The 13,725-nt window shown below is 53.2% G+C and overlaps 1 protein-coding gene across 11 annotated transcripts in view; it reads left to right on the top strand.

Moving 5' to 3' along the window:
- CACNA1B (calcium voltage-gated channel subunit alpha1 B) overlaps positions 1 to 13,725 on the top strand; it is a 291,532-nt gene that overhangs the window by 91,731 nt on the left and 186,076 nt on the right. For all 11 annotated transcript variants that reach the window (XM_058423110.1, XM_058423105.1, XM_058423109.1 and 8 more), the window contains exons 4-5: positions 9,044 to 9,135; positions 11,365 to 11,517. In XM_058423110.1, the coding sequence (XP_058279093.1) occupies positions 9,044 to 9,135; positions 11,365 to 11,517 (245 nt within the window). The remainder of the gene's footprint in view (positions 1 to 9,043; positions 9,136 to 11,364; positions 11,518 to 13,725) is intronic.

The following is a 13,725-nucleotide window of genomic DNA, read 5'->3' as shown; positions in this document are numbered from 1 at the left end:
GCCTGCCCTGGCCCCTCTGGGGCCTGGTGTTGGTTTTTATCCAGGGTTTAAGTCAACCCTGGATGTCCCACAGCACTCCTTGGGTATCCCACATCTCCTGGGTGTCCCATGTCCCTCCCTGGGTGTCCCAAAGCACTCCTTGGATATCCTACATCTCCTGGATGTCCCATGTCCCTCCCTGGGTGTCCCACATCTCCTGGGTGTCCCAGTTCCCTCCCTGGGTGTCCCACGTGTCCCCACAGGCCCGTGCTGGATGAGCACCCCAAGTCAGGCAGGAGCAGAGGTGCTGGCGGTGCTGATGGCAGCAGGGAGTTTGATTTGTGGATATTTTGGGATATCGCAGGAAAGCAAGCGCAGACATCCTGGTGAAGTTCTCCACCCTGGCTGAGCTGCTGGTGGCTTTGGGGCTCTCACTGGTGAAGTGCACAGTGCTGGGTGTGGGGATGCTGATAATCCATTCTGGCCACTTCTTCTCTGGGGAGAGAGCTCAAAGCCCTGCAATGTGGCTGCAGCAATCACCTCCCTGCCCACTCTCTGCTTTCCCATTAATTTTATGGATGTTTTTGGATCTTTCCTCATTATCTGCCCAGCCCAGCAGTGATTTGGGGTGGGGTGGCTGCACTGGGACATCTCCCAGCACTCCAGAGTCCAGTGCTTGTGGCTGGGAGGGGAAAACCCCCGCAGTGCAGGGCCCAGCAAAGAGTCACCTACCACGAGGTCTCCTGTCCCTCTTGACCCCTGTGCCCAGCACCGGCAGCTGCTTTTCCCTCCCCTCTCTGGCTGCTGCTCCCATCCAGCTCCAGCAGCACCAGTGGGGAAGGCTGAGCTCTGCTTCCCACCCGTTTTGTTTGGCTTTTCAAACACTGATGGGATTCGATAGCGCTGACATTTTCTGCCCAGCTCCTTCTAGGGGCTGGCCAAGTGCAGGGGGTGAGGTGGCTCTGCCTCCAAATAACACAGCCTTCGTCACGGCTCCCGGGGCAGCCTGGCAAGGAGCTTCTCCTCCCTGGCTCCTGGAGGGAAGGAGGCTGGGGATGTGTTTTGGTGACTCAGAGCTCTCTCCTCCTGCAGTCTGTGCTGCCCTGTTAGCCCACCTGGCAGGAAAATCCATCCCACATCCACCCACCAGCTGGCCTGTGCCCTTTGCTTTGTGCTGCCAGCCCGTGGAGAGCACAGCCCTGAAGGGCAGGGTCTGCTTTGGGTGACGTTCTTCACTCACACAGGGCTAGGGAGTTTGTGTTTTTTTGGGAAAATGGCAGCGTTAAATCAAGGCAAAACTATTTGCAGGCTTGACAAGAATTGCTTCCACTAAAAAGGAAAATGTATTTAAAGCCGGGAATGCTTCATTTTAGAACTTGACAAATGAAACAATCCCCAAATGTTGTTCTGTTGCTCTCTCTCATTTACATCCCCTAAAGTAAAAATACTTGAAACGTTTTGCTGATCCTGAAATTCCCCTTGAAGGATCTTGTCTGCTGCTGAGACAAAACCCTTCACATCATGCCCGTGGGGTGGGTGACACCAGAACTCTCCAGGAAATGCTTTCTGCTCCCAGCTCGTGCCCTCGGGAACCTCTGGAATGACATTCTGGGACGCCCATTCCCAAGGACAGGCAGCAGCATCTCTCCTTTGCGCTGTCAATGGGTGAGGCTCAAGGTGTGACCTACTTTCCGAGCCCCGGTGAAGTGCAGGATGGTTTAAACTCCTCTGCACTCCGTTCTCCCAGCGTGAGCTGCCTGGAATGTCTTTGGCCGTGTGCATTTTCCTGCCAGCTGTCAGCGCTGATTGCAAACGAGCCTCCTTTGCCTCTCTGCAGTGGTGCATGTCCCTGTCTCTCCTGCTTAGCAGCAACAAGGACTTCTTTGAGCAACTGCCTCATCATCAGAGCATCTTCCTTCATCCTGGGCACAATCCAAGCCCTGCAAATCCTCCTTTGGTGGATTTGAGTGGCTCCCCCTCCCTGGCTGCTGTGGCTGGCTGTAGCAGCCCAGACACCCTCCCTCCCTGGCTTCTCCCTGCAGCCTGGCTCACTCACAAAAGGGAGTTTCAGGTGCTTTGGGGAGGGGATTCTGCTCCTGTTTTGCTCCGTCTCCTCCCAGGACTTGGGAGCGTTTCTGCCACGCAGAGGAGGAGGAGGAGGAGGAGGAGGAGGGAGTTTGTGTTCACTTCTGGGCACTGCGGGAGGCTGGCGGTGAATTTAATGCTGGTTACAAAAGGCTCAGAAATGCACCCGGTTGGGGTGAGACCAGGGAAACACAGAATCCCAGAACAGCTGGGCTTGGAAGGGACCTCCGGAGATCATCCAGGCAAACCCCCTGCCAAGGCAGGTGATGCAGGGATGTGTCCAGGTGGGTTTGGGATGTCTCCACACCATCCCTGGGCAGCTGTTCCAGGGCTCTGCCACCCTCAGGAAAAGAATTTATTCCTCGTGTTGATGTGGAACTTGTTGAGTTTTAATTTATGGCCATTGTTCCTCATCCTGTTACTGAGCAGAGTCTGGCACCATCCTCTGACACCCCTTGGAGGTATTTTATGGATTGATGGGATCCCCTCTGAATCTCCTCTTCTGGAAGGGCTGTTTGTGCCTCTGAAGCCTTTTGCTGCGAAATATTGTTATTTCCTGGGTGTGTTTTACTTTGCCCTCTGTTCCCTTCATGTTAGAGCTAAAGAGAGGTTTATCCCTCACTGCAGTGAGGCTGTTTTGATGGATGTAATCCATTTGGGAACAAACACGTTTCTGTGAGCCCAGGGATCTGCCTGAGGTGCTCTGTTGGAAGGAAGGGGTGGGATCTGTCCATTGCGCTGTCCATGTGGCAGCCAGGAGCAGGATCAGATGGAATATGCAGGGCTCTGCTGGGATGCTCAGGCCTGGAGTTGGTGATCCAAAGGAGAGGCAGACACCTGCCAGGCCGGGCCCTTTGTGTGGCAGGGACAGGACAGCTGGTGGGGAGTGACAGAGCCACCAGCTGAACCTGGCACTGGCATAAATTAAACTGAGCAATTAGCACCTCACACAGCATTATCAGCCCAGGCCTGGGCTGCACTCCGTGCCTTTGGTAGTCAAGATAAAGCTCACACGCCGTGAAATCAAACCCAATGGAGAGGGGCACCTTTCCAACCGCTCCGGTCACCGCGTGTCCCTGCTGGAGGCTGTGGCACGAGCCAGCTGGGCACAGTCACAGCCACAGCCCAGGGCACGGCCACGGGCAGCCCTTGGATGGGTGCCTGTGCTGCCCTCAGCTCCTGGGTGGGGCACCCTGGGCAGTGTCCCTGGGCAGTGTCCCCGGGCAGTGTCCCTGGGCAGTGTCCCTGGGCAGTGTCACTGGGCAGTGTCCCCAGGCAGTGTCACTGGGCTGTGTCCCCAGGCAGTGTCACTGGGCAGTGTCCCCGGGCAGTGTCCCTGGGCAGTGTCCCTGGGCAGTGTCCCTGGGCAGTGTCACTGGGCAGTGTCCCCAGGCAGTGTCACTGGGCAGTGTCCCCAGGCAGTGTCACTGGGCAGTGTCCCTGGGCAGTGTCCCCAGGCAGTGTCACTGGGCAGTGTCCCTGGGCAGCGTCCCCAGGCAGCGTCCCTGGGCAGCGTCCCCAGGCAGTGACTCTGGGCAGTGTCCCCAGGCAGTCTCCCCAGACAGTGTCCCTGGGCAGTGTCCCCGGGCAGTGTCCCTGGGCAGTGTCCCCAGGCAGTGTCACTGGGCAGTGTCCCCGGGCAGTGTCCCTGGGCAGTGACCCCAAGCAGTGACTCTGGGCAGTGTCCCTGGGCAGTCTCCCCGGACAGTGACTCTGGGCAGTGTCCCCGGGCAGTGACTCTGGACAGTGTCCCCAGTCTGTGCACGGGTACCAGGAAGGTGACAAGGGCTCGTTGCGCTGTGCCCTGCAGCTGAGGGGCTCTGAGCAGACCCCCAGGACGCTCCCTGCACCTCCTGCAGCGCTCAGTGGCTGTAGCTGGGTCCTCTCTCCCTTGGCCGTGGGCTCCATCCTCTCCAAACCTCCATGAGGGAGTTGAGGAAAGCCTCAAGCCAAGGCCACAGCCAAAATCCCCTGGTCAGGGTGAGAGAATTCTCACCCACAAGGCCTCATGGGAGCCCCCTATGTAGATTAGACCAGAAAGTTCTCTGCTCCCCTTGTTGCCATTGGTTACTTTTTGCCACAGTAATTTGCATATTCCTAATCCTCTCTCCTGATTGGTTCCCTGCCCTCAGACTCCGCCCCCATCCTACCCTACAGAAGTTACTGCAACCCCCTGGCCCTCGCCATTCTCAGTGCCCCTCATGCTGAGTTGGGTTTGCTGTTTGTTGTTCTGCTGCTTATTAAAGTGGTTCTTTTTGGGGTCACCAGATCGTGCCCCTCTCTCATTTATATCATTGCCAAAGGGACTTTCACACCCCAAATCCCGTGGTGACCCCCGGCCTTCCTATCCGGGCCTGGGCTGCCAGAGGGACCCGCTTGGAACCTGCAGGGAAATGGGGCTGGGGTGCCCTGGTGGCACCAAGTGCCAGGGGCTGTAGCACCCCTCGTGCTGCCTGCGTGCTGCTGGTGCTCTGCTGCAGTTCAGGGCCAGGATGACCCAATATTTCTTTTCCCAATTCCTTCTCCAGCCTGTGGGCAGCAGAGGAGACACTGGGAAGGACAGAGGTGACAGTCAGCCTGCAGGTGACCCACAGATGGGGAAAAAGCACCTTAAACTACTCAGCCCGTCTTCATGAAGTTATTTATTTTGTTTTTCCCACTGGATTCCATTCCCAGGGCTCACTGGGGCTTGTTAACCATTGGTGCTCAGTCCAGGTTTGGGAATGCGGGTGCTCAAAGTCAGGTTTTGGGAATGGGGATGATTTACCAGCGTTTTCTCTCTCTCAGAGGTTTTAGGGTTATTTCTAGGACTAGAATTTATAAAAATTAGCAAGGTTACAGTAAAATATCCACAGGTTATTCCAGTGATTCCTCCTCACCAGTGGCACCAGTGTTATCCAGCGGCGACATCCCATGGGAAGCATTAATGGCTCTCAGGCAAGGTGGGGATGATCCTGAGGAACAGGATTTGCTTTGCCCCACTCCAATCCTCAGGATTTGGAGTGCTGGGGCTAAACCTGAAGGAATTCCGAGGCATTTTCTTTGCTCAGGGCTTCACAAAGGATGTTCATCCCTCGTGTCTGGCAGCTGGGGTCTTGCTGAACCAGAACAAATCAATCCTGAGCTCCCAAGCCCTTACAGGAAGGGATTGCTAATTATTTATGTTATCAGAACGTTCAGGGAAGGAACTTTCCCTTCGTTCTTTGCTTTCTTTTATACCCTGAGGAACAAGCTGCTTTCATAATTTATTCCAGACGTTGCTGGAATAAAAGTTACCAAGCATTTATCCCACAGCTGGGCTGTCTCTGGGAAGAGCTGTCAGTCAGGGCTCGTTAGTGGAGGAGAGAGAGGGAAAAGCAGCATTTAACCAAGGGATGGTGAAATTGGAATGGGTGCCACGGTCCTGAGCCCCCAGGGGTGGCAGGGTGAGCGCCCAGGTGTTCCTCAGCAGCAGGAACAAGAAAGGTTTGGTGTTTGGCCATCGGAAAAAAGGCACCTTCCACAAGGAATTGATTTTCTTGCACCAAAACCCTTGGAAATGCAATCCAAGGCAACATCCCAAACATGGCCGGCCTCTGTGTTTTGTACGACCCAGCGAGACACAGAAACGGCTGCAGATCGAGCCATTTATCACCTAAAATCGGGTTTTTTCTTTTTGTTTTTGCTTTGCCCAGCCGATTTTCTCTTCTGGCACTGGGTCCCCCATCTCCTCTGCTTTGTTCTCAGCTGTTGGCTGTGCAGTCAGGGATGCTCCAGCAGGATTTTGGGATGTGCCTGTCAGCTGGCTCCTTTGATCTCTCAGTTTCTCTTATTTTTAAGGATGATTTCTGGCTCATCCTGACCTAACTCACAGTGGCTTTTATGAGCTTTCAGAGGGAAAAAGTAAAACAAAGGTGGCACTTTGGCAAATGCCCCAGATGATGTTAATTAAGGTCTCCCCCTCACTGAGATGTATTTCCAGGCACTTTAGGGCACTGGAATCCTGTAAATGAGCTTTGGTTTTGTAGGAAGAAAAGGCACCATCCCCAGCCTGGCCCAGTTTCCCCTTCTGAGCTGCTTTGTTGTGCTCCAGCTGCTGGCCCTGGGTCCTTCCTGAGCTCCTGAGGGTTCCTGGGATGGATGCTGACACCACAAAGGTTTTTAAAGGCCTCAGGGCCCCCTGTGCCCCGGTTCCAGTGCTGGCACAGCCTGGCTGGGGCTGCAGAGCCGTGGGGGTGAGCGTGGGATGGCTGCAGGATCCAGCTCTGGCTGGAGCAGGAGGAGTGCTGGGTGCCCAAGCTGGGCTTTCTCAGCCCCTGCCTCAGTGACCTGCACGGTTCAGCCCCAGAGCTGCCCCCTCAACCCCTCAGGGGCTGCTGGAGGGAGCCCAGAGAGCTCCAGGGGCTGGAGCCAGGCTGGGAGAGCTGGGGGTGCTCACCTGGAGAGGAGAAGCTCCAGGGAGAGCTCAGAGCCCTGCCAGGGCACAAAGGGGCTCCAGGAGAGCTGGAGAGGGACTGGGGACAAGGGCTGGAGGGACAGGACACAGGGAATGGCTCCCACTGCCAGAGGGCAGGGCTGGATGGGAGATTGGGCAGGAATTGTTCCCTGGGAGGGTGGGCAGGGCCTGGCACAGGGTGCCCTGAGAAAACCAAAAAATTCTATGATTTTTTTTCCCAGCCTTGTTTAGCCTGCTGCTGCTTTTTACATCTCTAGACAGCGCTTGGACTGTTTTGTTTTCCAAGAGTGGTGGATTCATGGGCAGAGGGAGCAGGGACAGCTCAGCCCTGCTGGGTGGTCTGTGGGATTGGGGTGGGATGTGATGGAATCCATGGAGCAGCTCTGCAGCCACGGGAGGTGATGGTTCCAGGGTGTCCTGTGCAGGTTAACTGGGGGGTGACAGTGAAAATCAGAATTCCTGACTTAAATGGGCAAACTCAGGAGTTTTCTTGGGAAAGGGGCTTTGTTGCATGCTGCCAGAGTTGGGACAGGCTGGTTTCGACATCCAGCCTGTTAGGAAGGAAATTCTGGATCAAAGACTTCAACCCATTGGAACATTTACTGTCACCCATTCCCTCCCGTTTTCTCTTTGAATTTAAAACCAGAACAAAAGGGCACAAAGGACCCTTTCCCTCATCTTGTCCCAGGGCAGGGCTCTGCCTGCTGACCCCACAAATCCATCCTGGCTCCGTGCACGCCGGTTGTGCTGTCGGGAGCATCATCCGAGGTGCACGTCCGGGGTTGTCTCCTCTCTGTGTTATTCCCACACTGCACAGGTCTGTAAGTGAGCAATTAGACCATGGGGATGGAGGAAGGGAGCAGAAGATGAAATCATTGGCCTGGGTGCAGAAGATTAAATTAGAAGGCTCTGCATGGGCTGGTTCTTGGTTTAAATTGTCTCCTGTTGCTCGTGCTCCAACTGCATCCATGGATCTGATGTCATGGGAAATTTTAAGGTCGTGAAAATGTGGGGACAGGTGTCCTATAGAATAAATACTCAGCTCCTCAGGGCCTGGCTGGCTTTTGCCTCCTGCCATCCAAGAGCCCAGCAGGTTTTTTCTCCTGATCTCCAGCACCTCCTGCTGATGGAGTCTGGCCCTTTCCGCCCAGCAATGCTGAGCCTGCCCTTCCCTGGGCCAGGCTGGGTCAGTCAGGGAGTCAAGGACAGGGATTTGTTCTGGGAGTGCTCCCTGCACAGCTCAGCCTGCCTCTGTACAGCTCTGCCTTTCCTCGGCTTGGTTTTCATGGCGGCTGATCACTGCTGAGCAGTCAGCAGCTTGGTGGCAAGAAACTGCAGAAAAAGGGACCCTGTTAACAGGGAAGTGAGGGAAAAGGGCTCCTGTCATCAAAAAAAGCTCAGGAAAAAGGGCTCCTGTTACCAAGAAACTCAGGAGAAAGGGCTCCTGTTATCAGGAAACTGAGGAAAAGGGGCTCCTGTTATCAGGAAACTGAAGGAAAAGGGGCTCCTGTTATGGGGAAAGTGAGGATAAAGGGCTCCTGTTATTAAAACACTGAGCAAAAAGGGCTCCTGGTGTCAAGAAGCTGAGGGAAAAGGGCACTTGGTCGCAAGAAAATGGGGGAAAAGGGCTCCTGTTGTCAAGAAAATGGGAAAATAGGGCTTGTGTTATCAGGAAACAGAGGAAAAAGGGCCAAATTCTCATGGTCACGGAGTGGTGCAGCAGATGGAGGGCTGGTGGGAGGGTTTTGGGTTGGCTTGTGTCAGAATCAGAGTTGGTCAGGTTGGAAGAGCCCTCCAGGATCATGAAATCCCAACTTTAGATGAGCACAGGCCCGAATAAAGGATGTTTTTGCTGGAGCATCCCAGGAAGTGCTGCAGGAATGGATGAAGGTGCCTGTGCTGTGCTCTCTGTGGGGCAGGGTTGGCTTGGTGAGTTCTCATCATTGTGACTTGTGCACACTGGGGCAATATTTCTCCCCTTGCTGTGCCCTAAACCAGGGAATCCATTTCGTTTTCCGTGCAGAGCATCCCATTTTTGAGACTCCTTGTGCTTGGGGGGCAGGATTTCATGGTGTGTCAGACTCACAACCTGCTCTCTGAGTGTTCTCCTCCAAGAGGATGCTCTGAACAAAAATTAATTTTGCACACAGAGAAGAAACTAGGAGCACAAAGAGCTTCAGGTGTTGGGAAACACCAGACATCAAACTGAGGGGTTTGTGGATTTATTATAGGAGGTTCTGGCAGGTAATTTCCAGCAAAACTGAGGGATTCCGTTCCCTCTCTCTGTCTCCTTTTGGGCTGTGCTTTCCTGGAGCACAGGGTGCAGCTCTTTAGTGGCCTGATGGTGTCCAGTGGCCTCACAAACAGGCAGAGATTGGGGTTTGTGGGAATGAATTCCTTTCAGTGAACACAATCCGCAGTGTGATCACAGGTACAGAGTTTACGGCAGCTCCAATATTTGCTGGTTTTACACCACACTTACCCGTGCTTTGGAAAGAACGATTTGCATTTAATCTGGACTTTTTTTTCCCTGTTTCCCTTCAGGATTCTGGCGACTGCTGGGACTGATTTTGACCTGCGGACCCTGCGAGCTGTCCGGGTGCTGCGGCCCCTGAAACTCGTGTCGGGAATCCCAAGTGAGTGTCACAGCCCGAGGGCTCTGTGGGTTTGGGGTGTTGTTGCTTTCCTGAGCAGTATTTTCTCCCCCTGTCTCTCTGGGGGCGGTGGCTGCTGCCCTTGGCGGGGTCTGGTTGTCTCTCATCCCGTTTTGTGCTCCCAAATCTGCAGGTGAGGGACAGGGGTTTGTCCAAGGACCCTGCTGCCTTTGGGGGTGAATGGATTCTCTGGGGTGTGAAGACCTGAGAGCTGAATTCTGCAACTTTCAGGCTTTTCAGCCAGGATCTTCTGAAGGTTTTAATCAGCTGAGCATCCTGTGCTGGGGATTTTAATAAGGGGGTGAAAATAAAGGGAAAGAGCAGGTGGGATCTGGCCTTGCCTACTCAATTTATGTATTTTGTGTGTGAACCTGAAGGGTCTGAATGCTCCAGTGAGGAGCTGCATCATGCCCTGAAACCATCCCAGTGCCCACACCGTGCCTTTCTGCCTTTTCACTTGTCACAGCCACAGCTGCTCTGCCGCAGCAGGGATCACTTCCAGGAGCTCTTTCATCCCTGCATGTGGAATAGAGAGGTTTGTACCCTCCAGCAAGAGCTGCTGGAAGGAGCTGCAGCACTGTGGGATGCTCTGGTGTTCTCTGAATTCACCTGGGGGCAATGACAGCACGAAAAACTCCTGAAATCAGGATCCACCGTGAATTCAGTGTGAATTCCCACGCAGGACAGATCCTTGGAAAGGTGGCGTGTGTTCGCAGGGTCTCCAACAAGGAGATGTGCTGCCTGTGCAAGGTGTGGCAATGACAGTCTGAGGATGTCACGAAGATGAGGTGGCCCCTCAGAGCTGTCCCTGTCCTGCTTTGGGACACGTGTTCCCACCTGGGGATGTGTCCTGGGCCAGCACAACCTTTTCCCACAATATTTGCTCAGGTTTTTAGTGATGTGGTGAAAGTGGAATATTTTATACTGTTTTTTCCCTGTAGTAAATGCATAACCTTGAGATGCAGCCACCCACAAACATGGAATATTCTTCCCTTTTATACCTTTGGTGTTTTTCCTGTCAAAGAGACCTTGATGCTTTTTGAAATGTCCATGCCCACCTCGATCTCCCTGGTGCTGTTCAAGGTGGCAGGACGAGGATGATCCTTCATCCCCACCCCTCAGGACAGGCCAAGGCAGCTGCTGCCCATCCCTGCAGGGTTTGTGGTGCACATCTGCAGGGCGTTATCAGCCACCTCCATCTCGGCCTCTCCTGCCTCATCTCCCCTGGCTTTAATGGAAAATCAGTGTCAGGGCTGGTGAGAAAGCTGTGGATGGCCAGCCCTGGGTTTGTTTCTGCTGGGCAGGGTGTGACAGGGACAGCAATGAGCTCTTCTGTGTGCTGTGGAGGAAGGGGCAGCGCCTGAGCAGCCCAGGCTCCCTGGGACAGAGGGATCACATCCATCCACGGGGTTCTGCTTCCCTCCTCCGCTTCCAAACACTGTGACAACATCAGGTGCTGGGAAATTCTCTCTTTGCCCTCACTCTGAGTTCCTCAGGACAGGTTTCCACTGCAGTCCAGGCCCTGCCTGATCTCTCCAAACACCACCATAATCTTATAAAGAAACACTTTATCCTCATGTGTATAGACACAAACTGGTATTTATTCTGGCAAATATCTGTGAGAGACCCTGGTGCAGCCAAATAATTCTATTAGCTGAGGTTTAAACTCCTGCTATGGTCTCGCTTCCATTTCAGCATGGTCAGATAATGACAGAAATAACAATTTAGCACCAATTTCCTAATTACCACTGAGTCCCGCCACTGTGCGGATCCGGTGGGATAAAGCTGACACTCCCAGCATGGCTGTGGAGAAGGGGGAATAAACTTTTCCTCCCCCTGCTCTACACCAAACTGGCTTGCCTGGCCCTTAGGTGTCCTGGGTAGAGTTCAAAGCTGCACCACAGTTGCCCCAAGGACCTGGCTCAGCTCCAGGCTGTCTTGGGACTCCAGCAGCTTCAGGAAAAATCCTTTAACTGAGCCTTAACAAACCACTGGATGTGTCACCTGAAGAAAAGACACCAGAAAAGGATAAACCCCAGCTGTCTCCGGCTCTCATGGCAGGAAATTGTGTTATAGCACCCTGGGAAAAGCAGCACTGCTTGGTGCTGCCAATCCTAAATTGTCCCTTGGACAGCCCCTCTCTCCCACCTTCTCCCCACTCCCAAGGCCCCATTTTCCTTCCCTCCCTGAGGTGTTTTTGTGTCCCCACAGGCCTGCAGGTTGTCCTCAAGTCCATCATGAAGGCCATGGTGCCCTTGCTGCAGATCGGGCTGCTCCTCTTCTTCGCCATCGTGATGTTTGCCATCATCGGGCTGGAGTTCTACATGGGCAAATTCCATAAAACCTGCTTTTCCAATGAGACAGGTGAGCCCTGGCCTTTGGACCTTTCTCTCCTGCTTCTGTGTTGCTTTTCCTTTTGCCTCTTCCACGTTTCCTTCATTCTCTCCCTCTCCACCCACATATTTTAGGATTTAACAGAATTTTGTGCCACCCTACACGGACTGGGACGATTCTCCTCTCTCTGATGCCACTGGGCTGCTCCCAGTCTGCCCAAGAGTGAGAGGAAAGTTCTTAGGGCCTCCTATCCCAAAAGAATTTTTTCAGGGCAGAAGCACAGAACCAAATTCCTGTTGTTTCGTATTAATGAATGGCTGAGTTTCCTGGGAAGGTTTCTGGGGAAACTTTGGTGTGGAATTGTAAAAGATTGAAAAGTCTGTGAGCAACCAAAAAATAAAAGGACGATGGATGGGAGGCAAGGGGTCCTTTGATGGAGAAAGGATAAAAATGGCCTTCAGAGAAGGGAAATTGGGCGCTGAAGAGTAAATGGTGTGTGTGCCTGTGGCAGCGATAAACCCCAGAAGATGGAGGTGGAGAAGGATGATCCCAGAGATTCTTGGCTGGGAACAGCTGTGTCAAATCATGGAATCATGGAATGGTTTGGGCTGGGAGGGATCTTAAAGATCATCTCGTTCCACCTCATTCCTTTATAGGCGTGTTAATATATGGTTGTTATCTGATAACACATTGAAATGTTGTTGTCTCCAAACCATTGCATTTTAAGGTGCAATTGACTTTCTTTAAAACACAGCCTTGTATTTTCAGTCATTATCCCTAATAGGTCTTAATATTGATTTATTCCCATGCAATCCAATGGAAATAAAACAACATCCCTGCCAAATCTCTGGGCATCCTTCACAGAGCTTTCTGATGGGAGCAGTTTAACACACTCAGTGTGCAGAGGGATTTACAAAGGGAATTTTTGCTCGTGTTCCTGTAGAATGCTGAAAAAACATAACACAGGTTGTGAAAGAGAGTTGGGAGTTGTGACTTGTGAGACAATCCTGGCAATTCCTGGAGGAAATGGGTTTTTGGAGTGGATTTGTAGGAGGGAGAAGTCTCTTTGTCGTGGTGCGAGGGGCTGTGGCAGTGATGACAGGGGGACAGGGACAGCAGTGACACGATGGGTGTGGAGGAAGCAGCAGAGGCCGTGCTGAGGTGGTGGGGAGGATGAAACTGTGAGCAGGTTGGGGTTTTCTAGGAGCATTTCCAGGTCTGTACGACTGCAAACAAGGCAGGGATGTTTGTGCATCCTTTGTGTGCAGGAGGCAGCTGCAGGCACTGCCCGAGGCTCTCCCTCACACCTGCTGAGGGAGGATTGCCTTCCCTGCCCAGCACGCAAAAGGCAAACATCACCCCCAAAGCCGTGTGTGCTCCCTGCAGACTCATCTCTGCCATCAGGGGTGACCAAGAGATTCTGTGCCAGCTTTGGGTGCTGGAAAAGCCCTTTTTCTGACCCAGAGACGGGCTCCTGAGAGGCGTTACAGACACTTTTATTCCATTTTCAGTCTCATGTGAAGGGTGAGATGGTGCAGATGTTACAATTCACGCCGTCACAATCAGAAGCCAAACTATTTCCTAATTACAATCCATTATCAGCGGTTTTTGGCCTATCAGCTTTTGCCACAACGACACTGCTAATGCTTCTGAGCCAATCATCTATTAAAATACCCCAGTTGGGTCCTGCTACAATAGACCTTTCATAGTTCTAGTTCTCCAAAATATCTGCTGTATTTGCAAGGCCATCGTTTGGAGCTTGTTTCCAGTTCCATTTCTCTCTCAGCGATGTCTGTCCCATCCCATGGCCTTTCTCAGCCAGCATTTCTCATCTCAGAGTTTGCACACAGATGCACAAGACTCCGTGAGCCTTCTGGCAGGCTTCGAGAATTCCCTACAAATCCATTTCTCACATTTGGGACCAGGGACAGGTTTTATCATGGGCAATGCCATGTGGAAGCTCCTCTTGCTGCCTGGGTGGGTTCCAGCCCGGAGCTGGAATTCCACAGGAATTCCTGGAGCTGGAATTCCACAGGAGCTCTGCTCCTGTGCTGTTTCAGCAGCTGTGCCTCAGCTTGGGCAGGGGAAGGTGCCTGTGCCCGCTCTCTCCATGCTCTCAGCTGGGTTCTGAGGATCCATTCCAGCTGCCGGGCGGGAAATGATGTTTCTGGAAGGGAGAGCAGCGTGAGGTTTCCTGGCACTGCGTCCCCTGGGAGCAGAGCAGCAGAGCAAGCCACA

The sequence above is a fragment of the Hirundo rustica genome, chromosome 20, assembly GCF_015227805.2.
Source record: "Hirundo rustica isolate bHirRus1 chromosome 20, bHirRus1.pri.v3, whole genome shotgun sequence".
Lineage (NCBI taxonomy): Eukaryota > Metazoa > Chordata > Aves > Passeriformes > Hirundinidae > Hirundo > Hirundo rustica.
Note: the sequence above shows the minus strand (reverse complement) of the source record. Positions and strands in the feature narration are given on the sequence as shown.